The sequence below is a fragment of the Micrasema longulum genome, unplaced genomic scaffold, assembly GCF_059751315.1.
Source record: "Micrasema longulum isolate JH-2025_06_02 unplaced genomic scaffold, ASM5975131v1 h1tg000497l, whole genome shotgun sequence".
NCBI classification, from domain to species: domain Eukaryota; kingdom Metazoa; phylum Arthropoda; class Insecta; order Trichoptera; family Brachycentridae; genus Micrasema; species Micrasema longulum.
In genome coordinates, this window is record NW_028277694.1 from 467,253 (window position 1) to 495,187 (window position 27,935).

At 34.5% G+C, this 27,935-nt stretch overlaps 1 protein-coding gene across 3 annotated transcripts; it reads left to right on the forward strand.

The window, feature by feature from the left end:
* The first annotated feature begins 141 nt into the window (after positions 1 to 141).
* On the forward strand, positions 142 to 27,935 carry LOC148281115 (uncharacterized). 3 transcript variants are annotated; one of them, XM_088227282.1, is made up of 2 exons: positions 142 to 516; positions 25,564 to 27,935. In XM_088227282.1, exon 2 carries the CDS (start codon positions 26,688 to 26,690, stop codon positions 27,876 to 27,878), a length of 1,191 nt encoding a protein of 396 aa, XP_088083408.1. In that variant the 5' UTR covers positions 142 to 516; positions 25,564 to 26,687; the 3' UTR covers positions 27,879 to 27,935. The 3 variants fall into 3 exon arrangements, with proteins under 3 accessions (XP_088083408.1, XP_088083409.1, XP_088083411.1); XM_088227283.1 differs by lacking the exon at positions 142 to 516 and adding an exon at positions 16,765 to 16,998; XM_088227285.1 differs by lacking the exon at positions 142 to 516 and adding an exon at positions 16,765 to 16,998 and having other exon boundaries at positions 25,568 to 27,935.

A 27,935-nucleotide genomic window follows, 5' to 3' on the forward strand; every position in this document is an offset into this window, starting at 1 on the left:
CTGCATCACCGTTCACTACGGCCGTTAAAATACGGGCACCGCTCTCCTAGAAAACCCTAGCTTAAGGCTAATTATTTTACTATGATGCGACACTCGTCATTTCGTTTATATAAAATTTGCAATCAAATCTCTTACAAATCCAGTCCTTCGCCGACTCTTGTCGGGGCGGTATGTTCACGCGTCGCCTGGGCATCGACCAAGCGCCATACTAAACTGTTCGGAGTCCAGTGCAATCCTTAGAATTAATTCTTATTTCCATATCAGTCCGCGGTTGCAAGAGTTTTATTTCGCCAAGGTGCATTACAAAAGTTCATTAACTTTCCTCAAACCCGTTCTCTAGTGCCTGACAAACGTGCGACTCAGTGTTATAATATACATACATGAAGCCGAGAAATAACAATGAAATGTTTGTTTGAAGAATACTGCTCGTGAGACAAAGGAGATTAAAGATATCCTACAAGGATTATGAGGCGTAATACAAACATGTGATGTGATAAACAAAATCCAAAAGCACAAGTAAGTTTTTTAACAACAACAACAAACGAATGCCATATCACTCTATCTCTGCATACAGACATCGCTTCCGCTACATTCATACATCTTCTCATGCACGCACGCCGATGATATAGAAGAACCTTGTTTTTAAAACTGTCTGAATATTTGTTAATTTTCTTCGTTTTTTTAAGTTAGTCTTCTTTGTTTATTCTCAAATGTAATTTAAAAAAAGTATATTGTTAAGTGTCCTCGGCACGGGAAACCCCAGTGAGGTCACATTATTTTTATTATTAATTTTATTAAAAATTTGAATAAATAAATAAAACAAATTCCTACTTTTGACATGCCCATATATAGTTGGATAATTTATATAGCGCCATTTTTGTGAAAATCACCTCAAGGGCTCAAGTATTTGATGGACCCGATCGTGCCATGTCTTTCTCGGTCTTCCTCGATTTCATTCATTTCAACATTCGCATCGTGGATCCTTTTCAAAAATATGTTGAGTTTGTCCAAATTTTTGTAGACAAGGACTGGATTCAACTCACCTGGTCCATGAAGAAGTATGGAAATTGAAAAAATAACATTTTCAGGCGTTGCCTAGTCTGTAGGTGAAGTAATTCAATTAGATTAATCTCACCCGCATAAATAAAGAGATTTCAGCTCTTTTACTCACAAACATCGACAGATGAAAGAATTGAAGGAATATAGATGGTCAAATATGGGCAGAATGGTGAATGTTACACAGTGTAAAAAGTGGCCACTTAAACCGGCCATTGACAGGTCATAAGCCCTGTAGATGCCTAGAGTTCTATATTACCTTCTCTTAAATGTTCTTTATGTCTGTTGTAATATGTTAATAAAGATATCAAATTTTTTTTCTATGATATATTTTGTTGCCCTTTAAATAATAAAGAATATTTTAATATATTTTTTTTTTTTTTTACATTTTTTAATTAATTACTATAAAATAAAAAAAGTACCTTCTAATTTTTTACAGAATATTTTCTTTTCTCTTACTTATATAACACCAAAATATTATATCTGTCTATTTATTATAGGAGCAAAAATTCATAAACATTTCTTGTATACCCAGGAACATCCATGCCTTTGTGGGATTTTTTGTTTACCATTTTTACTGATAATATGTATTTCATTGCTATGTTATTATCCTTTATTTTTTAATACTCTGTTGTACCTCTTATGTATATTGTAAAAAAACAATTATTTAAAAATAATTTTGACTGTAGGCGTATTTTAATACGATTTTTTTTTCTGCTAAGACCTAAGGTCGCCATATTATTTTAGTCTGCGACTTAAAGAACCTACAATATGACGTGGGGCATATTTCGTAAAGTTAATAGTTATAAATAGTACTTTCATTTTCTAACAACGCTTTCTTTGTAAGATAGATGGACCAAATCGGCTATTTTTTATGCGAAGGTCAAATGAGGGACTTCAGCCCTACGGGAAATTGGATACGAAAAATGTTTTCTTACGCGGGGTAAAAATTAGAGCATTAAATTGTACGCCAAAGTTTCTTGAAAATGTACAGAAAAAATAATAAAAAATATTTTGATAAAAACGCACTACTTTAAATGACGTCACTGGTTCATGTGAATCAACCTATGATCTGAGAGCTATGGAAGATTTCCGGTCTGCTTGTCGCTTCTGGACTCATACACTCATACACTCGGAAAGATAGTCAAACATATGGAAAAAATATAATAACTGAATCATTTTTTCAGAGTGGTAACTTTCTAACGTCTAGATACTCTTATTTGTTAATAGGACAGAACCTAGCGACATAATTTTCACATCTAGGCGTACGCTTTATTAAAGTGACAGTTATGTCGGAATTTAATTCGACTTCAAAACTTACTTATTTCACTCTCATATTTTTAATAGGCTTTTAAGAAAAAAAGTGCCAATCTCAAAACGATTAAAAATTTTAATAAATCATTATTAAAGGAAACATTTTTCGGTGGAACAAAATTTTTAATGCATAGATAAACGTACGGGGTTCTATAAACCGATGTACCGATGTACGATGTACCGCGGGGGCGCGGCCGTGCGGTTGACATTGTATCAGGCTTACCCCTCCTCGATTCTCTCCTACAGGAGTATGCAACCATTTTTTTTTTATTTATCTTTTATTTTTTAAGATTTTAGTCGTTCTAAAATTTTATTTTAATGTGCCAATATGCCTTCTTGCTCATACTGATCATCGTGGTTTCGGATGTGACAAGGTTAAAAGAACACTCTGTATACAAATAATAACATTTATTAAAATGTTTGAACGCAAAGTTAATGCTTTAAATGTTAATAATAAAGTGTTCTATTTTGGATGCCTTACCAAATTCAAATGATGTAGTTTCCATCTTCCATCGCTAGGTGCTATCCGAAGATGTGCAGCTTAAACCACTCCGCCATACGGCGTCAGGCGCTGTTCGGTTTTGAGTCACGACTTTGGAGAGACCTTGGGAACGTCATGAAGTTACTCTTTAACCTGCGGTTGAGTTGGAAGACATTTAGGTTATGTTAGGTGACGTGGGTAAGGTACTAACTCCGCCGGTGATGCAGAGGTGACGTCATGCAGGAATACCGCGATAATGCGCACACTGGTGATCGATAAAATTGTCAATAATAAATTCGATTCCCCGGAACTCATTAATCTACTTGCTTACCGTGTCCCCTCCAGGCCAACTAGACTCTCTGATATTTTCTATATTCGTAAATTTAAAACTAATCATCGGAAACATTCTACAATCCCTCGTATATGTGAAACATTTAACAAAAAATTTAATAGTCTTGATATATTTAACACTCCATACAATATGTACAGAAGAGAATTAATGGGCTTGATTCATGCTCTTCATTCATAATTCGTTTAATCATTAAATCAAATGCAATTTTCCACTCTCACTTTCCTTTAATCATCCTTTACCACTCCTTATCAATTTCCTTCTTTTCCTTTCCACTATCTCCTTGTTTTGTCCATATTTATCTTATTTTAATATATAGTATATTTATTATTTATATAGTTTAAACTTCAAGCCGTCGTCGCTTTATTACAGTAGTATTTAGTGAATACATATAATTGGATGGCAGGCCTTACTATGTATACATTTTATATAATTTTTTTTTAAAAAAAATATTCATTTAACCTGTACATCTGTTTGTATTCGAAATAAATAAAATATGTAAACGTCTCGCCACTTAACCTTGCCTGCCGATGACACAAACAGTGCCTCGGTTATGAACGCTATTGTTATGCTCTCACACAGTGCGTATTGTATTTAGCAAGCTGGTGGTAGAAATTGCGTTCTCCACAAAATGAAATATACCCAGAATTCTGATGCGTTTGCCACTGAACCTTCTTCTTAAGCCCTTGGGATCAATATTAACATCTTAAGGAATGCAGAAATCATGTATTTTTATTGAAAAGGGGCGTTTATCGTATGCACTTGAAACTCAGGATGTAGCGTGGGAAGAATAAATGTACCTATTTTTTGTATCAAACCCTGCAGTCGGTCGGGAGACTTTTATCTTTAAGTATGACGTCAAACTGAAGCCATGTCATTTTCTTAATTCTCAACTCAACTCAAAATAATAAATATACATGTATATTTTTTTATAATTATTTTTTATGTTTCTAATCCTTTATTGTGGTGATATTTATTTATTTATTTATTTATTTATTTATTTATGTATTTATTTATTTATTTATTTATTTATTTATTTATTTATTTATTTATTTATTTATTTATTTATTTATTTATTTATTTATTTATTTATTTATTTATTTATTTATTTATTTATTTATTTATTTATTTATTTATTTATTTATTTATTTATTTATTTATTTATTTATTTATTTATTTATTTATTTATTTATTTATTTATTTATTTATTTATTTATTTATTTATTTATTTATTTATTTATTTATTTATTTATTTATTTATTTATTTATTTATTTATTTATTTATTTATTTATTTATTTATTTATTTATTTATTTATTTATTTATTTATTTATTTATTTATTTATTTATTTATTTATTTATTTATTTATTTATTTATTTATTTATTTATTTATTTATTTATTTATTTATTTATTTATTTATTTATTTATTTATTTATTTATTTATATACGGCATTTCTGCCATTTACATATATGTGGTATAAAGAGTGCTTAGAAATAAAAATATTAAAAAAAAAAAATCTGAGTATGAAATATTAATATACTCGTACTGTACACATTATTAATTACTTGAAATACATACATATTTTAAAGAAATTATACAATAACAAAATACATCAATCAATCAAATTATAACTATTCCAACCCAATCTTCTGAAGATGATTTGCTCTTTTTGATAAAAATATGTTGGTCACTTTATTTTTTAAGTTAGGCAGAGATAAACTAAATATATCAAAATGTGATGCATATACTCATGTGTCAAACAAACAAACAACAAACAAACCATCACGCCGTTCCCCCGTAGGGATAGGCAGAGAGGATAGAACGCCATAACACTCTATCTTGGCATACAGACCTCGCTTCCTCTACATTTATCCATCTTCTCATGCACGCACGCCGATTATTCCTACTTTTGACATGTCCATCTTCAATTATTTGATGGACTTGATCGTGCCATGTCTTTCTCGGTCTTTCTCGGTTTCTGCGTCCATCTACATTTGCGTCGTAGATCCTTTTAGCCGTTTTTTCGCCGTCCATTCGCTCTACATGTCCAAACCAACGCAGCACCCCTTTCTTGATTCTGTCAATAATGCATGTCTCAGCCTTACACACTTCACGGATCTCGACATTTGTGCACCTATCATACAACGTTTTACCACACATTCGCCTGAGGGATCGCATTTCGACAGCATTTAACCTACTTTCATCATTATTTTTCCAATTCCATACTTCGCTCCCATACATTAGAGTCTGTGTCATATAATTGCTCGCCCCATCTTAACACAGGAATTTTAGTTCCATGGAGTTGGGACTTATTGTTTCAAATAATGTACAATAAAATTATGTATAAATTAAAAAAATATATTAATAAATGTTCCAAATAAAATTTCCAAAAATGAACATTGAGCAGTGTAGATGATTTGTCAAGTGGTAAAAGTAAATATTAAAAAAAAAACAATAAATAAAGCGCCGTTACAACATTATGGTTAGCAAAATAAAGAAAGACATCTGAAGGACAACTTTTGTAAATTACCACCGGACATGTGGCTAACAGGCTGCTCGCTGATTCCTGGAAGATGGTAGATGCACGTATGCGCAGCTACCGAGGAAAAGCGCGTATTGTTCCAATGACTTGGTAGTATTGAATGATCTGATCTAACCCTAGAGCATAAAAAGTAGAGGCGTATTTAAGGGTTCAAAACACAAACAAACAAACAAACCATCACGCCGTTTCCCCGTAAGGGTAGGCAGAGAGGATAGAACGCCACAACACTCTATCTTTACATACAGATCTCGCTTCCTCTACATTCATACATCTTCTTATGCAGGCGCGCCGATTATTCCGACTTTTGACATGTCCATCTTTAAGTATTTGTTGGATTTGGTCATGCCATGTCTTTCTCGGTCTTCCTCTATTTCTGCATCCATCAACATTTTCATTGTAAATATTCTTAGCCGTTCTTTCGCTGTCCATTCGTTCTACATGTCCAAACCAGCGCAGAGCTCCTTTCTTGATTTTGTCGATAATGCTTGTCTCAGCCCACACATTCGCCTGAGAGATCGCATTTCGACAGCATTCAGCCTACTTTCATCCCTGTTTTTCCAAGTCCATACTTCGCTCCCATACATCAGGGCGGGACCAGGACTCCGTTGTGAACTGCCAATTTTGCCTCTTGTGACAAGAATTTATTTTCCAAGGTCGATTTAAGTGCACCGTTCACTCTGTTCCCGGCACTCACCCTCCTTTCAATATATTTCTCAGTCATTCCATCCCTAGTGAACATACTTCCCAGATACACAAATTATTGCTTTAGTATAACTCCATTCACAGTGATTTCACATTTAGTCATACTTTCATTTCTTTCAAAAACCAGCACATTGGATTTATCGACATTCATCAGCAAATCGCTTCTCTTGCATACATCGTAGACCTTTGTTACCAAGAATTGCAGTTCCTCTTTGTTGTTAGCAAGGAGTACAGCATCGTCAGCATACAAAAGACAATTGACTTTTAAATCCCCAATTTTTGCTCCCATTCTTAAGCCTTTCAGTTCTTTCATACAGTTATCGATATACACGTTGAACAGCCATGGTGACATAACACATCCCCGCTTCACTCCTTTATGAATGTCAAACCCGATGTGTATAATCCGTTTACCCTAACACATGCTGTGCTGTCTTTATACAGAGAAGGTTCAAGCAATTAAAAAATAGGCGCTTTTTAATTTCGGTAGGTAAGAGAATACTAGTGAAATTAATTATTTTAATGAACACCCACCCGGCGTGAAGAGGTCAACTAATGGTAATGATACTTCGTGATTGTTGTCAGAATGATGGCGGACGGATGCTATTTTTTTTACGAATTCAGTCATTTTAGTGATATCATCACGACAACAGCAGCGTAAACTATCATTATAGACAAATATATTGTTTTCAATGTTTAAAATATATATTTAAGAGCCAAAATTGATTTACAAGTTTCAAATAGAAGGGATCGTGTGTTAGAAATAGCACATTGTAAAACGAGGCCAGCACAGAGACATGCATATTTTATAGGCCCAAATATTTTAAATTCTTTTTTTGATGAAACAGAGATGAAGAACATTCAAGAGAAGGTAATATAGAAGTCAAAGCATCTACAGGGCTTATGACCTGTCAATGGCTGGTTTAAGTGGCCACTTTCACACTGTGTAACATTCACATTAACGTTCACAGAAATTGAAAAAATAATATTTTCAGGCGTTGCCTAGTATGTAGGTGAAATAATTCAATTAGATGAATCTCACCCGCATAAATAAAGGTTTCAGATCTTTAACTTCACAAACATCAACAGATGAAAGAATTGAAGGAATATAGATGTTCAAATATAGGCAGAATGGTGAATGTTACCAGTGTGTAAAGTGGCCACTTAAATCACCCATTTACAGGTCATAAGCCCTGTAGATGCCTAGACTTCTATATTACCTTCTCTTGAATGTTCTTCATCTCTGTTGTATATACCTGTGCACGTATATCGTAAAATAATTTTTTAAAAAGTATTTAAATGATTGGGGTAATCCAATTTCATTCTGAGTTAGGAATGATTAATTTGCCAGGTAAATATATTTGCGACCCTCGGTGCAACGTGAAACAGTGTGTGTTAAAAAATTGCAATCGTCTGCGTTAGTAGTCTGGAACCATTTTGACGAAATTTATTTTCTCACTCCCGGGCGATGTCCCCTTAAGAGGATTGTACCAGCAAAGATTTACAGGCAAATGAGTGATAATGTTTTCCTGTACACAATATACTTAAAACTCAGCCTGTTCGAGGATTACTGTGGCTTTGCATCATTTTAGAACAATTTAATGTAAATACTTTTAAAATTTCCCTCAAACATAACCTAAAAACACGCGTCACGTATAATGTTCCTTAGTTTTAGAAAATTATATTTATTTCAGTGCCTGAAATATGTTTACTTGAATAGGGAATTGTTTCGTAATAATTAAAAACGTATTAGTAATAGATCCGATAGTGAACTGTCAGTTCCAGGATGCAGAACTAAGTTCGAACAGAGGCACTCCTCACATGTTGGTCCAAGATCCTTCAATCTTCTAACTAAGGAACTACAAAACATTAAATCACTGGTACAGATTAAAGTAGGTTTGAGGTCTTGGATTAGCATTTTTTTTTTTTAAATAAATGCATACTGCAAATAAATCATGTTTTCGTAATATCAGTATATGTTAGCTTGGTTTTTCTTTTCTTTTCATGGTCATGTCATACCATATTTATATGCCATAAACTTTTTAATAATTAAAAAAGGAAAGGCCCACGCTCAGACGCTGAAGTCTTTGTGGGTATTTCCATTTCCAATTTATGTTATAGCTTAATTTTAAGATGTATTTTTCTAAAGTGTATTTTTGTAAACAATATTATGTATCTTTTTGGGTGATACCGTGTATGTTGGATTTCTTCTTCTTGTAATTTTTCTGATGATTCATTATTTTTGCACGTTGGAATAATTTTTCCGTCTTTTGAGTTTTTTAGATTGATTATTCCGTTTTCTATTGGATTAATGTTTTTTTTTAAATCCTCTTTTGTTTTTTCAGATGTCTGTTCTTCTTTTGGTGAGATAACTATCATTTCCCCAACATTTCTATTCAATTTTGTATCTCCTTTGGACGCTATTTCTTTTAGCATTTTGTTTTCCGTAATTACTTCTGCCATTTTTGTAGTCATTTCACCAATAACTCCCATGATATTCAAAACTTTCGGATTCAGTTTATTTGATCCGACGTTTCGGCTACCATTGCAGGAGCCATCTTCAGGGAAAACTGTGCGAATGAAACTGTGAACACAGTTTTCCCTGAAGATGGCTCCTGCAATGGTAGCCGAAACGTCGGATCAAATCCAACATACACGGTATCACCCAAAAAAGATACATAATATTTTGATAACAGTGACCGTGAAAACCTTCGCACCTATTTTCCTGTATTTTTGTAGTTGTATTTTTAAGGAAATAATATTTGTATTGAAAAATAAACAAATATTTTTTTTATTTTTAAATGTTGGTTTGGTAGTACCAAAAGTATGAAAACAGTATAGTAATAGAACTCTCAAATATTTAGTACCTAGCATTTTTAATTTATTTCCGAAAGAACTTTAATTTAACACACAACGTAACAAGGCCTCCGTGGTGTAGTGGTCAAGACGCTTGACTCACGCACGGAAGGTTCCGGGTTCGATTCCCGGTGGGAAGACAAAATTAAAAAAAATGATTTTTCTCAAGCCTGGGTGCTCTGCGATGTAATTCACCACTGTAATTAGACCTCCTGGCCTGTTGTGGTGCAAAAAAAAAAAATGTGAAAAAAAATGTGAAAAATGTGAAAAAAGAGCAAAATAAGTACTCGATCAAAATATTATATATGAATAGTAGCTTATGTGTATTTTTTTTAATTTTTCGTAAATACATTATATTCTTCTATTTAAAAAATAGATAAACATATATATATTAACATCATTTGTATATACACATGTATATTCTGATCTTTCCGGCAGTTCATTATATCTGTAAATTAATTGCTTTTATAAATGTATTTATTTATTTATTTGACACTTTATATACATATACAATAAATATACATATAAGGGCGGGCATATTGACTTAAGGCAATTTCTTCCTACCTACCCAAACCGTTCAGTTTGAGAAAATTATAAATACATGGACATATTGAATCTTACAATTTTATACAAAGATTAAAAGCAAAGATTAACAAAAATAAATATACATATAAAAAAAATTAACACTATGCTATGAAGAGAGGAGAGGGGATGGGAAGGAAAGAAGAAGGATAAAGGAACAATTTAAATATTTAGATAGTGACATTTCAATCTTGACTTAAATGTAAATAAAGAAGGTACATGTACATGATATTACGTATAATATTACGTATATATGTTAGTATAAATATAAATCTCCACCAAAAAACTACAAAAAGTGGCTTGGTGGGATTTTAGTTTTAGTAAAAATATGAAAATTGAAATTTATTTATTTATTTTAAAGGAACAAACAGTCGACATTGATATAGTAACATGAAAAAATACAGTTTAAAGACAGACCAGCAAAATTTCTAAAAAAGAATCATACATATTATTAAATTGTGTTACAACAAAAGGATGTGTTTTTATGAGAGTAAGTGTCGATGTGTGTTTATGTGTATTAGTGTGGGAGTAAGTGTTTAGGTGTGTGTAAGTGTGTGTAAGTGTGAGCATCATTAAATAGTAAGTGGGATCTTATAGCAGCCAGAAATAAGGAGTCTTAATTTATTTTTAAATAAATTAAGGGGCATGTAAAATATATCAATAGATGATAAAAAAGCATTATAGTTAGAGCAAGAACGATAACGACTGGCAGATGGAATAAATACTTATTTCTTGAAAGGGGACATTAAGATTAATTTTGGAGAGTAGGTAAAAAGAGTCTACTTTATTATTTAATAATTTGTGTAAATAGCATGATTCAGATACAGTGCGTCTATTTTCAAGGGTAAAAAATTCATTTTGTTTGGCAGATTGGCTGTAAGTACAAAGCGTTTTATTGTTTTTATAATGTGGGTATATTAAAAAATTTCGTTGAACATTTTCAATCCTTTCAATGTTTGTTATGTATTGTGGGCTCCACACGACGGATGCAAACTCCAATTTACTGCGTACAAAAGTGTTGTATGAAGTTTTTGATGTATTTGGTTTTTCAAAAGGTTTGGAAATTCTTAAAACGAAGCCCAGCATTTGGTAAGCTTTTTCAACAATATAATTTATTTGAGACCCGAACAAACCGACCCGGATCTACGATGCAAATGTAGGTGGATGCAGAAAACGAGGAAGACCGAGAAAGACATGGCACGATGAAGTCCATCAAATACTTGAAGATGGACATGTCAAAAGTAGGAATAATCGGCGTGCGTGCATGAGAAGATGTATGAATGTAGAGGAAGCGAGGTCTGTCGATGCCAAGATAGAGTGTTATGGCGTTCTATCCTCTCTGCCTACCCCTACGGGGAAACGGCGCGATGGTTTGTTGTTGCTGTTGTTGAGACCCGAACAGAAATATTTACGAGAAAAACAAAAAACAAACCGACACGAGCGTTGACTTAGAGATTACACACGCGTTGACTTATGACCGCGATAACTTAAGCATGTTTATTTTTGTTCATTGTGATCGTTCAAATGCTTAGCATGTTTTTAAGCACGTCGATAATGAGGAACTTCAGCCCTACGGGAAATTGGATACAAAAAATGTTTTCTTACGCGGGGTAAAAATTAGAGCATTAAATTGTACGGCAAAGTTTCTTGAAAATGTACAGAAAAAATAATAAAAAATGTTTTGATAAAAACGCACTACTTTAAATGACGTCACTGGTTCATGTGAATCGACCTATGATCTGAGAGCTATGGAAGATTTCCGGTCTGCTTGTCGCTTCTGGACCAATGGGAAGAACTGAATGAGAAGAAGCGGAAATGAACCTCTGACGTCACACGCGGAGTTATTTCAGAAATACAAAACTTTAAAAAATCGTAGCGCCGATAATACGATATGTAAAAATTAAAAAAAATATTTTTTGACTTAGTTTAACAGTCCATTAACAAATAAAAAATTTGAAAAAAACCACTGAACTTCCTCATTATTCAACAATGTTTGAGTATGTCCAAATGCTTGCAGACTGGCTGGATTTCCTCCCTAGGGAGTTGTTCATATTTAAATTCATTTCAACAGAGAGGGAAAACATTTTTGAGAAGGGAATATGGAAGTCTAGGCATTTACAGGGCTTATGACCTGTCATTGGCTGGTTTAAGTGGCCACTTTACACACTGTGTAACATTCACCATTATCTATATTCACATAATCCAGCCAGTCTGCAAGCATTTGGACATAATCAAACATTGTTGAATTACTACCTGGTAAAAGAAGAAGTATAAAAATTGAAAAATCGTTTTCAGGCGTTGCCTAGTAGGTGATTTGGTTCAGCCGGATGAATCTCACCCACGTGATAAAGGTTTCAGCTCTTTCACTTCACAAAAGTCAACAGATGGAAGAGTTGAGGAAATGTGGATGTTCAAACATAGGCATAATGGTGAATGTTACACAGTGTGTAAAGTGGCCACTTAAACCAGCCAATGACAGGTCATAAGCCCTGTAAATGCCTAGACTTCCATATTACCTTCGCGAAAACTTCTTCCCTCTCTGTTGAAATAAATTTAAATGTTTATTTTTGTTCATTGTGATCGTTCAAATGCTTAGCGTGTTTTAAAGCACGTCGATAATTATTCGTGATTGCCGTATTGACCCCTTTCGCTTATCGATAGTTCTAAAACAATGGTGTCAATTTTCAGGTTCCAGTCGAGCGAAAAATAGCATAACAAAGAGTCGTGCTCAAAAGACCAGTTGCCATATTCATTTGTACGCATTGTTCAAACCACAAGTAAATGTCGACACTCTTTCTACACCACAGAGGAAATTTTTAAGAGTTGACAAATTCTAAGGCTTTTGAAATGCATTATTTCACTTGTGAACAAACACGACAGAAATATTTTGAACAAAATAACGTTTCAGAAATAATGGTGGATATCAGTTTGTAAAGTGGCCACCGGGGGCGAATCGTCTAATTAAGCGATTATGCACAGCTTTGACTTTGTTTTTTACAATACACATTAGTTAATTACGTTTGTAAGATTGTAGTAAATGGAGATAGTTTGAAACAGGTCGAAGAATTTGTATATCTGGGTAGTATGTTTACAAGAGATGGAAATATGGACAAGGATATTGAAAGGAGGGTTAGTGCCGGTAACAGAGTTAATGGCGCCTTAAAGTCTGTCGTAGCAAATAAGTGTCTATCCGAAGAGGCTAAATTAGCAGTTCATAATGGAGTTCTGGTACCAACCCTAATGTATGGAAGCGAAGCATGGAGTTGGAAAAAAAGGGACGAAAGTAGACTGAATGCTGTTGAAATGCGATCCCTCAGGCGAATGTGCGGAAAAACAATGTATGATAGGTGCCCTAATGTCGAAATTAGAGCAGAATGCAAGGCTGAGTTAAGCATTATCGACAAAATTAAGAAAGGTCTTTTGCGATGGTTCGGTCATGTGGAGCGAATGAATGATGAAAGAACGGCTAAAAAGATTTATGATGCGAATGTGTCTGGTTGTAGAAGTCGAGGAAGGCCGAGAGAGACATGGCATGATCAAGTACAACAAATTCTTGAAAGTGGTCATGGGAAAAGTCGGAATAATCGACGTGCGTGCATGAGAAGATGTATGAATGTGAAGGAAGCAAAGGAAGTGTGCCAGGACAGAGTGGTGTGGCGTTCTATCCTCTCTGCCTACCCCTCCGGGGAAATGGCGTGATGGTTAGTTAGTTAGTTAGTTAGTTAATTACGTTAAGTCAAACTATGGCCTTAATTCTCCGATGACCCGTCTTTGTCGTATTGTTAACTCGAGACAAGATCTGGACTTTTTTGGTTTAAGTTTACAGCGGTTTAAACGAGCACTAAATAAATAGTCCAGATCTTGTCTCGATGTCCCTTATGTTTGTCAATGCTTCTTTTTTAATGTTTTAAACTATTATTTTATTGTAATATTTAAACCTTATAAATTGTATACATGGACAATGTCCGCTAATAAATAAATAAATAAGAAGTACCCAAGAAATATGGATGTTCAAACATAGGCAAAATGGTGAATATTACACAGTGTGTAAAGTGGCCACTTAAACCAGCTAATGACAGGTCATATATTTCTTAAGCTTTCTTAATTTTTTAATTAATAATATTGTTTTAAATGCTCTGTATTACTTATGCTTACATGTATGTATATTTAATTGTATATGTAACTAATATGTAAAAGGCACTAAGTGCCGTTTATTTCAATAAAATAAAATAAAATAATCCCTGTAAATGCCTAGACTTCCATATTTCCTTATTTAAGGTATTCTCCATCCCTGTTGTAATTTGTTAATCTTAATGACTCCCGAGGGTGTGAAATCCAGTCTTTTGTCAACGAACATTTGGACAAACTCAAATATCGTAATGAATCTGACTGGTCCAAGAAGAAGTTTAAAAATTGAAAAATTGTTTTCGGGCGTTGCCTAGTATATGAAATAATTCAGTCTGATGAATCTCTTCACAACAATAAAGGTTTCAGCTCATTAACTTCACTTAAATCAACAAATGGAAGAACTGAAGAAATATGGGTGTTCAAACATAGGCAAAATGGTGAATGTTACACTGTGTGTAAAGTGGCCACTTAAACCAGCCAATGACAGGTCATAAGCCCTGTAAATGCCTAGACTTCCAAATTCCCTTATTTAAGGTATTCTTCATCCCTGTTGTAATTTGTTAATAAACATAAGTGATAAAACAGAGTATTAAAAAAAAGCTTAATTACATAGCAATGAAATACATATTAATAGTATAAATTGTAAATAAAAATTGCCTGTTCGTGGGTATACAAGAAAATTTTAATGAATTTTGGCTCCTTTAATAAATAATGGACATTTATAATATTTTTGTAACATAAGAAAAAAAAAATATTATGTAAAATATTGTATGGTATTTTTTTTTATTGTAATATTTTTTTATTTTTTTTTTTATTTTTTTTTTTATTTGATTTAATAGCATAATTATACATTTTTACAATTTAAAAAAATTTCACTTGTTATATTTTTACTAAAACTAAAATCCCACCAAGCCACTTTTTGTAGCTTGTTGGTGAAGATTATATTTATACTGACTTAATAATATTATTTACATTTATAAAAACAATGAATTACATATAAAAATTAACAGCCGGAAAGATCAGAATAAACATGTTTATACAAATAATAATATGTAAATTTATTTTTTAAATACAAGAAAATACATGAAAAAATAAAATATTTATACCTAAGCTACTATTCATATATAAACTCTTGATCGAGTAGCCACTCTCTTATTTTGCTCTTGTTACAATGTGAGTTAAATTTAAGTTCTTTTGGTAATAAATTAAAAATTCTAGGTACTAAATATTTGAGAGTTCTATTTCCATATTTATTGCATACTTTTGGTACTACCAAGCCATCATTAGACGTGAAGCGTGTATTATGGTTATGTTTGAGAGGAAACTTGAATGTATTACTATGAAATTGTTCCAAAATGATGCAAAGCCACAGTATTCCTCGAACAGGCAGAGTTTTGATTGTTTTGTACAGGAGATCATTATTACTTCTCTAATAAAAACAGGAAATAAAAAATATTACAATATTACACACGCGTTGACTTATGACTGCGATAACTTAAGCGTGTTCATTGTTCAACAACAGTCTGGCTGGATTTCCTCCCTCGGGAGTTATTCATATTTAAATTTATTTCAACTGAGAGGAAAAACATTTTTGAGAAGGGAATATGAAAGAAAAGAAGTCGTACAAAAATTGAAAAATTGTTTTCAGGCGTTGCCTAGTAGGTGATGTGATTCAGCCGGATGAATCTCACCCACGTGATAAAGGTTTCAGCTCTTTTACTTCACAAAAGTCAACAGATGGAAAAGTTGAGGAAATGTGGATATTCAAACATGGGCAGAATGATGAATGTTACGCAGTGTGTAAAGAGGCCACTTAAACTGGCCAATCATATTCCCTTCTCAATAATGTTTTGCCTCTCTGTCGAAGTAAATTAAAATCGTAATTGTAATTTAATTTTCACTTTTTTGTATCAGATACTCCTTACTATTTTGCAACTGCAATATATTGTATTACTTTTTGTAATAAACGCCGATTTTTCAGCTGTAAACTATATTTATTTACGAGGAAAACAAAAAACAAGCCGACACGAGCGTTGACTTAGAGATTACACACGTCTTGACTTATGACTGCGATAACTTAAGCATGTTCATTGTTATTAATATTCAAAGCATTAACTTTGTGGTCCCACATTTTAATATTATGTTAATACACATAAATAATAAAGGACTGAAAGTAAATAATATGGAGATTTTTTACATAAAGAAGGCTTTGAAAAATAATGTCCCATTAATTAATAATCAAGTAACTTTCCAATATAGTCCATTATTCGATATTTCATTGTAATGGTCTCCCTACCCTCCCCCTCCCCTATTCCACCTTTTCCGATTGTTAATCCTTTTGAAATATTAGCTTCATAAGTCATTAACCCTCGGTGGTGGCGTAGTGAAGCATGTGTCTAACCTGCATGTCGATTTTATATTTTTGCAAATCTACTGTGGTGAAGGTGTGTAGTGGTATTTGCATGTTGGTGTAGTGTTGTTGTCCTGACGAAGAGACGGGTTACGTCTCAAAACCGGTAGACAGATATGTCGGTGAGTGGTTTTATACAAATTTTATTGACATAATATGTTCATTGTTGTTCATTGTGCTCGCTCAAATGCTTACAATGTTTTTAAGCACGTCGATAGTTATTTGTGATTGAGATACTAAACAGCTATTTTCATTTCATTGTGATTATACGATGCTAATACTATTAATTTATATCCGATGCTAAATTTTTATTCATACTTGGTTTTAGCATTGAGTTTCAATCAGTTTGAATAGTAGAGCCGATCGCGTAGGACGCGCCCACTAAATTTATCTTGTATGCGGTACGGAATTGAAAAGTAAATTAATTAATTAACAAATTACAAGTGTAGTTTATTATGTTATGCATGGTGTGAGTAATATTTGTATTGTCTGTGTCTAGCCGGATTAGGAACACAGTTCTGTGCGTGCATTAGAGCCAGAATCCTGGACGAGTGCTTTCGGCTCGACGGCCGCTCTCGGGTAAGGAAATCGAATGGAGAAAAGCCGCCTCGTAGCGCAGTGTTGTTTTTTTAATATTTTATTTATGGAATTTGTGTATCTGGGAAATATGTTTACTAGGGATGGAAAAACCGAGAATGATATTTTTATTTTATTAATAATAAATAAAAATACAATATTACAACTAAATACAATTTTTTGCGTTAATCAAATACATATATTTACATTAACGTTTTCCATTACGTAAAATAAATAAACAATTCTTGTGTACACAATGGGGAGTGACGTCATACAATAAATTATTTTATTTTAATCAATAATATTTTTAGAATGACATAAATAAATTACAAAAAATATATTAACGATGTTTTCAATCAGCGTTACATAAAGAAGAATTATCGATGTAATTTTTTACTTCTTTCTTAAATATATTGTATTTCTGACTGTACTTTTTATTATCTTTGTTCATTTCATTAAAGAAAAATATTCCTCTGTAAGTATAATGATGTTTATTTATTTATTTATTTGACACTTTATATACATATACAATAAATATACATATAAGGGCGGGCATATTGCCTTAAGGCAATTTCTTCCTACCTACCCAAACCGTTTAGTTTGAGAAAATTATAAATACGGGAACATATTGAATCTTACAATTTTATACAAAAATTAAAAGCAAAGATTAACAAAAATAAATATAAATAATAAAAAAATTAACACTATACTACGAAGAGAGTAGAGGGGATGAAAGGGGAAAAAGAAGGATACAGGAACAATTTAAATATTTAGATAGTGACATTTCAATCTTGACTTAAATGTTTCTAACATTAGTGGGTAGATTATTTCGCAATCGAGCGGCTACTACTGTGAAAGAGGAGGCAAGAAAATTAGAGCGATGACAGGGTATTAAAAGGGTTCTCTCGTTACTAGAACGAAGAGATAGTCCGTGTTATATATAGTTGGATAATTTATATAGCGCCATTTTTGTGAAAATCACCTCAAGGGCGCTGTACAATTAATAAATATCCCAGTACGTCTTGCAGCAACAGAGCGCATGGACGGTTGGGATTCTAGTTCTTCGTTTTCAATTAAGATCAATAAAAAAATATAACAGATAGGAGCTAGATTACAGGACGTCTTGCAGCTACAGAGCGCATAGACAGTTAGAAATTTAGCCCCCATTTACACATTGTGTTGTCTGATGTTGTGCAGTAGTGGTTTTTAATTTAGGAATTAAGATATTACCACCTGTTCTAGGTCGCGTACTTACGTTTTGAGACCTAGCAATACTATTATTTATTTTATCTTTATGTATTTGAAGCAAACAATTCTTTTTATATGGCAATTTTAAATCTAAAACCTTAATTTTTTAAATAATTGAACAGTGGGAATAGTAGACGGTTTTTTTAAAATAACTTTTATAATTAATATTGAAAGGAGAGTGAGTGTCGGGAACAGGGTGAAAAGTGCGCTGAAATCAACTTTAGTAAATAAATGTTTATCGTAGGGGGCTAAATTAGCAGTTCACAATAGAGTTCTATTGCCAACTCTCATGTATGGGAGCGAAGTATGGAATTGGAAAAATGATGAAAGTAGGTTTAAATGCTGTCGAAATGCAATCCCTTCGGCAAATGTGTGGTAAAACTATGTATGATAGGTGCACACATGTCGAGATCCGTGAACTGTGTAAGGCTTAGACACGCATTATCGACAGAATCAAGAAAGGTCCGCTGTGTCGGTTTGGACATGTAGAGCGAATGGACGGCGAAAGAACGGCTAAAAGGATCTACGATGCGAATGTTGATGGATGCAGAAAACGAGAAAGACCGAGAAAGACGTGGCACGATCAAGTCCATCAAATACTTGATGATGGACATGTCAAAAGTGGGAATAATCGGCGTGCGTGCATGAGAAGATGTATGAATGTAGAGGAAGCGAGATATGTATGCAAAGACAGAGTGATATGGCGTTCTATCCTCTCTGCCTATCTCTACGGGAAAACGGCGTGATGGTTTATTTTGTTTGTTTGTTTGTTTTTATCTATATTATTATAGATTTAAAAACACAACCTCGGCCCTAAGGGGAATTGAATACATTTTTTTTTATTGAGCGCTGTAAAAATTAGAGCATTTTATCATCATTCTCCTTTCGCACCTAATGGTGCATGGGGCACTGTATTGATCCACCAATCGCAGCGTATTTTGATCATTTTTGTCACGTGAAGGTAAGATGATCAGACTTAAGCTTCAGGTACCAGTCCAGGGACTATGAAATATTCTAGTGTCAAAACACCTTTTTAAATAAATATTTCATATCAACCATGTCGGGAATCGAACCCGAGACCTCTTGCATACTAGGAAAAATCACTGACCACACCACGAAACTGACAAATACATTATATACGGCAAACGTTCTTGAAGATGTACACAAAAAATATTTTTATAAAAACGAACTTTGAATGACGTCACTAGTTCATATAAATCAACCAATGATAAGAGAGTGAATGTGAGTGTTTAGTTTAAGTGGCTCTTTTGCACACTATGTAAAATTCACCATTCTGCCACTTAAACCAGCCAGTGATAGGTAGAGACTTCCATATTCCCTTCTGAAAAATGTTTTTCCTCTCTGTTGCAACAAATTTATTTATAAATAACTTCCTAGCGAGGAAATCCAGCCTGTCTACAAACATTTGGACACACTCAAAACATTGTTGATCTTAAGGTTCGTTAGAACAAGATTTAAATGAGATCATCTGAATCAGGGGTCACCTATCACGATATTGACATTTTAAACTGATTATTGTTACGACCAAAGCCGACAGTTATAATATATACTAGAAAACCAGGCCCTTTGGGTCTCGTTTCATCTGCCCTCCAGTCTTCAGTTAATCTGACGTCGGGCCTTATTTTATCGACCCTTCTGGCCTCATCCAACAAACTGTATTATTATTATTATGGATAACTTATACAGCGGCATTTTCGTAATATATTACCTCAAGGGCGCTTTACAAAGTGATTATATATTTTTGTATCGTTCCCTTTCCGCACCTAATGGTGCATAGGGCGCTGCATTGGTACACCAATCGCAGCGTATCCTGATCTTTTTTGTTACATGAAGGTAAAGTGATCAGGCTTACGCTTCAGGTACCAGTCCAGCGACTGTGAAATATTCTAGTGTGAAAACACCATTCAAATAAATATTTCACATCAACCCCTGTCGGGAATCGAACCCGAGACCTTTTGCACGGCAGGCTAACGCGCTGACCATTACACCACGAGGCCGACAAAAAGTGATTATATAAAGATATAAATTTAATTTCAACTTCAACAATGTTTGAGTATGTCCAAACGCTTGCAGACTGGCTGGATTTCCTCCCTAGGGAGTTATTCATGTTTAAATTTATTGCAACAGAGAGGGAAAACATTATTGAGAAGGGAATGTGGAAGTCTAGGCATTTACAGGGGGTCATAAGCCCTGTAAATGCCTAGACTTCCATATTCCTTTCTCAATAATGTTTTCCCTTTCTGTTGCAATAAATTTAATTTCAACTTTTTTAATTAAAGATTTTATTTTATTTTATTACTCAATTGTACAATCTTTGTTACAATATGGTATTGTAGGGTGGGGTGGTGCATATGCCAATATATTAAACCCTCTTATAAAAGTACAAAATGTAATTATTACAGTAATTTTAAAGAAACCCTCAACATTCAGTAGACACTCTTTATAAAATAAATTCTATTGTACAAATTTATAAAAAAAACATTTCGTTATCCAAGTGACTTGCTCTTCAAAGAATTCAGAGTACTGAATATTATTCAACAGTACATATTGAGAACGGTAGTGGTTACACACATCAATAGAGACATTTACCCAAGCGTCAACCACAACCATAATACAAGATACTCTAATAGGGATCTGATACTAAGTGAAGGGGTCAACACTGTCCTGGCATCGAGACAACACTATAACGTAGGCAAAAAGGTCCATAACCTTTTGCCAGAATCGTGGAAAGACGGGAGTGTTGTCAAGTTACGGAAGGTGTTGACCTCGCTCTTTCATGACATTGGTCGTAGGGAGTCAGAAAAGTTGATGCATGCCACGGATTGGAGAACCTTACTGGATGTCAAAAATAAAATATAAAAAATAAGGAATAATTTTTTTTTTAAAAATTACAGATGACAACCATGAAGTTTCACATAAATAAATTGTCTATGTTTTTATGAATGTATGTATGTGTATGCGCATGGGTGTATGTACGTGTGTGTGTATGTACATGTGTATATATGTGTATGTCTGTATGTATATGAATCAAAATGTGTATCCGAATAAGTTTATATTTTGTTTGTCTGTGCTCTATATTAATTTGTTAACTATTATACTATATTACAATGTAATTGCCTAGCTTGGAACGGGGTATGTACCCTTGTTAGCTGGGCAAAGTGAACATGGAATTGTATTTTGATAAAGAGTGTGAATAAATAAATAAATAAATAAATAAGAAAGTCAGCCAGATACCAACATAATATTAAAATTCCTAAATTCCACACAAGTCATGGTCAAAATAGCTTTGTCTTCAAAGGTGTACAAAATTAAAATAATCTTCCCAATGAACTAAAAACAAAAAAATACATATCAATAAATAAATTTGAAGTAAATCTAAAGAAATTTTTGAACACGTGTAAAAACTACATTAAATTTTAATTGGTATGAATGTATTATTGTTTTATGTTTTTTCTTTATATATCCTTTGTTTTTATTTTTTCTCGTGTACTCGTATTTAAAATTATATAAACTCTTATAAATAAACAACTACAACAGTGTAAGTCATTCTCTAAGCACAAGATTTAGTCTCTTTTTTTGGAGAGTTACAGTGATAACATTTACAAGATGCGTAAAAGAAGATATGTAAAGAATTTTTAAAAACCATGTACCTTTTCTGTTTTTTTTTTATTTTTAAAAACAATGTACTTTGTCACCACATGCTAAGGATTTCGGTAGTCAGATGGCAGAAGGGACCATCTGTATTTTTGTCTATGTTTAAGTTTTCAAAAGTTTTAATTAATATTTCAGTAAATACACGCTTGAAAATAATTAAAAAATCAGCGTCATTTAGTATGGTAATTTATTATTAAAAAGCAATACTAAAATATTTTAGTTTGTGGATTAATAAAGTCTTGAAATTAAGACGTATTTCAGCTCTCCTGAACATTTTTGAAAATTACAGATAGTCCCTTCTGCCATCTGACTACCGATTTATTCAAATGATTTAGAGAATAAGTGGGTTTTAAGTTTCTTCCGAAACATCACTTCACTCTCTCAGTTTCGGACCTCTGCTGGGAGAGCATTCCATGCCGTAGGGCCTGCGACCGCAAATGTACGTTCGCCGAATTTAGTGCGCTGTTTGCGTAGAGGTATAATAACTTTTCCTTTCGACGTAGATGTAGCTGATCTAAGCGTAAGACGTCTGTCAGCTAGTTCATCTGGAATGCAGAGTTCCCTTAGATATTCTGGAGCAGAGTTGTGCAGTGACTTATACATAAGCTAACAGAGTTTGTATTCCACCCTCTGTGGAAAAGTAGCCCGTGTAATTCCCGAAGTAGTGGAGTGATATGACTGAACTTAGAGATTCCGAAAATAAGTCTCGCTGCGGCATTCAATACAGCCTGTAGGCGAGTCATTTTATTCATTGGTAGACCTGCGTAGATACCATTACAATAATCGGCTCTAGACACTAAAAACGCATTTATTAATTGACGGGCGGCATCAACTGGCAAACTTTTGCGTATGCATTTAATCTGTCTCTTCTGGTAAAGGCATGAACTTGTCGTTCTACTAATTTGAGCGTCAAGAGAAAGGTCAGAATGAAGGAAGACTCCCAGTAGTTTAACGGTGGGTAAAGCGGTACTCCTTACATCGGGTAGAGCCGTATTCTGAATCAAATTCGTCGTCTGGCTGAAGCCATCTTCAGTTGTTCCTTCATAGTAATTGTTTTGTGCAAACTCCCTGCGGTCAACTGTTTATCAGTTTTTTTCAAACAATCAAACCATCGCCCCGTTTCCCCGTGGGGGTAGATAGAGAAGAAACGCCAAGGAAGTCTGGCTTTGCATATAGATCTCACTTTCTCTACGTTTATAATAATAATAATTAATGATCAACCATAATATACCTATACAAAGTGATAAATCATAATTTATTTATTTATATACACGCCTAATGGGCATTTTTAAGGACACATTTATACATAGAAAATTATTATAAAAAAAGTAGAAAGACTCGATGATATATAGTAGACTTTGTGAGAGTGGAAGCGGGAGAGAGGTATTATTTATTGTTTCAGCATTTACTTTGTGGGAATACATTTTGAATTTATTTAAAATAAAATACTTTGTGAAGTATTAATCTGTGTATGTATTTTAGTTTTGTTTATATTTACACCTGAGGATGGGTAATACTGATTACCCAAAACTAGTCTTGTTTTAATGTATTAAACTCTTGTGTGGTAAATTTACACAGTGTTTTATTTTAAATAAATTCGGGAGAGAGGTGTTTATAATTGAATTTGATTCAGTGATCGTTTGAAAGAAGACAACTTGTTATCAAAGAAATCAAGACTGGTATGTTTGTTGGCAGACCTGAGAATTCTGGGAACAGAAGAGATTTTTAAGGGTATTGATATTTTTGAAGTCAGCTGTGCTTGTGTTAATAAATCCAAGGAGTTTTAAGGATTTATTGATAACAAGCTCAATATGAATTGTAAAAGAAAGTTTAGTGTCAAGTATAATACCCAAATCTCGTATAATAGACACAGATGATAATATTTCATCGTTCAGTGAGTAGTCGTATATGATTGGATTTTCCAGACGAAAAAATCTCATAACCACTTCTTAAGTTGAGATGTAGATTATTGGATGAGCACCAGCTGCTAAAAGACAATAAGTTAAATTGTAATAGTGAACATTATCATTCATGATCATCATTCGCTTTTAATGGTGGATAGGGTATTCTGCACTGGTACACCAATCGCAGCGTATCTTGTTAATTTTTGTTACATGAAGGTGAGATGACCACTCCTAAAATACATTTTTGAATAAATTCAACGTAATAAATACAAAAAAACAACGGTATGCATAGTGGTTAAATGGCGGACCCTTTGCCACTAGCAATTTCTTACAGCCTGACCAAAAAGAAATAAAAATACATTAATTGAAAATAACAAATAAATATGCTACGAAAACACAAAAAGTTAAAACTCTAAAGAGATTATGGCGTATATTGCTTACGTTAATTTTATTTAATAATTTAAATTGCTTGTCAATTGTTTGTCGCAAGAGGCACAACTATTAGCAGTTTACAATGGAGTCCTGGTCCCGACGCTGATGTATGGGAGCGAAGTATGGACTTGGAAAAACAGGGATGAAAGTAGGCCGAATGCTGTCGAAATGCGATCTCTCAGACGAATGTGTGAAATTTTACAGTGGTTTTTTGTTGTTGTTGCTTGTTTTTGTGTTTATTTTTTATTTTGTGATAAGTTACCATTAAAAAAACAAAAAAAATGTATTATAAACTTTTACATGTATTATAATTTTTATTTATTATTAGTTTGGCGCGATCTAGATTTTGTTTACTGTTTTTTTATTTGTTAATATACTATTAAACCAAGCCAATTTTTTATTTAAAAAAAACATAGGCAAAACGATGAGTGTTACACATTATGTAAAGTGGCCACATAATCTAGCCAATGACAGGTCATAAGCCCTGTAAATGCCTAGACTTCAAAATTCCCTTCTATGATGTGTTTTTCAAATCTGCTGTGATATATTAATATTGATAACTCCCAAGGGGGTTCAATCCATCTCGAGTCTACAAAAATTTAAACAAACTCCAAATATATTTTTGCACTGAATTTTCTTAAGTCGGGACATAAAAATAATATAATTGTGCCATAGTAAAATTGTCGGCCTCGTGGTGTAATGGGCAGCGCGTTTGCCTACCGTGCAAGGGGTCTCGGGTTCGTATCCTGACACGGTTGATATGAAATATTTATTTAAGAGGATTTTTTCACACCGGAATATTTCATAGTCCCTGGACTGGTACCTGAAGCGTAAGACTGATCATCTTACCTTCATGTAACAAAAATGATCAAGATTCGCTGCAATTGGTGTTGAAATGCAGTAACCTATGCACCATTTGGTGCGGAAAGATGATGATGATAATAAAATTGTACAATTTTAATTTTTTTTATTTACCTAATGGTTTGTACACACGTAACCAATAATGGCGTTTCTATCTCTATAGTAGAGTGAAAACTCGTTTTTAGAGAATAAATAAAATAAATGTGACATTCCCTAATATTTTTACTATCATATTATTTAAATAATAGTTATACGTACATAATTCGGTATAAATGATTTAAATAAAAATCCATTCACCCAAAAGCCATGCTATAAATGTTCAATCCAGATTAAATACAGAATGAATGTCACTCTTCATGCATCATTGGAACTCGGGCATAAATAATACAACCAATTTATTTCAACAAGGTTCACAATCGCTTGTACATAATGCCATTGTTTGTTTCAGGTAGCCTGGGACCGAAGGCGCGAGACGAAAGGAGACGAGCGGAGACGAGAGGAGACGATACGCGAAGCAAAAACCAGTGGAAGAAATCGCTAATGTCCTTGGAAAATATAAATAATACCTCGCCATTGTTTCCCGGAACTTCAGAATCCATAAAAAACGTGTAAAAAATAGTACCTACGAGTGTCTCAGCGTAAAAGAATTCGCGTGATTCTAGCATCTCGTCAAATGTCAAAAATGCAAAATGGCCGCTATTTTTGAATAAAAACGACTATAAATAACATATACGAAGTTACACGATTAATTCTCCACAACGAAATACGAATTAGAAGAAACATTACATGTAGCGGTGTTTAAAAACGTTTGATAACAATTAATTAGTCTCTAGGAGACAAAACAAAGTATTTGCCAAGGCGCAAAAACACGACAAATGGAATAGAAAGTTAGACATTAGGATGGCGTAGAAAAGAAATTTTAATGGAATTTTGTTTGATTCTTAGCGGTCAAATGTTTATTATTGATTGTATAACGTAACCATCCTTGTTTTCACAAATACGCAAAACATCCATAAGAAAGTGGAGTACTGTTTAAAACAATTGTAATGTGTAATTTAACACGGTTAAGTCACGTATGAGTGTTGAATGTTAATGATTGACCCGCCAGGAAACTTGAACTCTTTCAATTAAGCCGGGTGTTTGAATTAAATTAACGGTCTTTAGTAGCGGCTTGTGCGAATTATTGGCAGTCGGTTAAAAGAATTCATACGCGCGTTGTCGTCGTGGGCAGTGTTGAAATAAAAACAGTTGAAAGGCGCATTGTATTGTGGATAAAATAAGATATGGAAATGTATGCGTGCGGAGAGACGTTACGCCGTTTATGACCGTTTGATTCGGTTACAAAACTCTAAAAAAGCGCGATTGTGTATTATGCTAAGAAAAGCGGAAAGTGAAATTGTGTGTTATAACAGCGAGTAGGTACTGTTCCGGCAAAAAGTTCGCGCGGATGTGAAAGTTACCGCCGCGGGCGGACCGCTTTTTTGGAACGAACTTCTCGTTTGTCACCGGGCGGACGTATTAGCGACGCCATTTGAAATCGGTAATGAAGTGCGCACGCGCTTGAGCCAAACAATGGAGCACATCTACACGATCAAAGTAAAGAGACAGTTCGACCCGCGCGGACTGTATCCGTCCGAGAGGCGGTACTCCGCGTCCACCGTGCTCGGGCTGGCGTGCCTGCACCTGGCCCTGTCCGCGACCGCGCTGTTGCTGGCGGGGCTGGCGTTGCGCAAGGCCGGGGAGGAGTCGCCGCGGGTCACCCTCGCCCTGGCCCCCGCGCTGCTGTCGGCGGGGGCCCTAGCCGCGGGCCTTGCGGCACTCCTCGCGTCCAGACGATGGTACGTCGATCGCAACATCACGTGGTTCTTCCTCTCCTCGATCGTCTCCGCCGTCCTTTCCCTCGCCGCCCTCTGCATGATGGTGTCTTGGATAGTCTCTTCGAGCGAAAATCTGAGCTTTTGCGACTACTTTTCCGACGGTAATCTATTCGGTAAAGTGCGCATCGTCCCAGAAGACAGTCGATCCGTGAACGGATCGGAAATCTACGTGATTGAAATCCCCGTGGACGAGTTGAAAGCCAAAAACATCCCGCTACTCGGGCAGCCTAAAAAAGGCAACGCCAGAAAAGTTTTGTCGATCAATATTTTGATCGCAGCCGCTGCGGAAGCGCTGTGGTCGCTGCTGAGTCTGAAGGTAGCCTGGAGAGGCATGCGAGCCGGGTACCCCGAAGACGACACTCCGGAAAGTCGCCGAGGCCCCACGGTTCGCGTTGTGACTCAGATCAAAGGTAACAACACGGAGCATTTGCCCAAGAACACGCGCATACTCCCGCCTCAACCGGATTTAATAGAGCACTATCCTCGCAACAACAAGATCAAAAAGTTCTTCCGTTCGCAGCAGGAGAACGGGGGGTTCTTCTTGAGGACGAACCCGAACGAAAATGGACTTCTCGTCGTCGGAGCGGAGAACGCGAAGGAAGAGTTCCCTCGCAGAGAGAGCAGCGCGGAATATAAAGAGCGAATGATGAACTTTTTGCGCCCCGACGAGAGCCGTTTGTCCGTCGCCAGTTGGGGCGACGTGAGAGAGTATCCTGTCTACGACCAGAACACTCTCGACTTGGACAAGATCCGACTCACGTTTGAGAGAAGAAAATCCAAAGTGGACGAAAGTCAAGAATGCGAAGATGACGTGTTTTCTGCGGAAGGGCCAGAGGCTATTGTTCAAACGCCCTCCAGCGATACGGCGCAAACATCGAAATATTAATTTATTAACAAATAATAATTACTTTATACATGTTTCGACAATATGAGAAGCGAAAAA

Coding starts and splice junctions, on each gene's coding strand:
- LOC148281115 (XM_088227282.1), top strand. CDS start 26,688: ATGGAGCACATCTACACGATCAAAGTAAAGAGACAGTTCGACCCGCGC.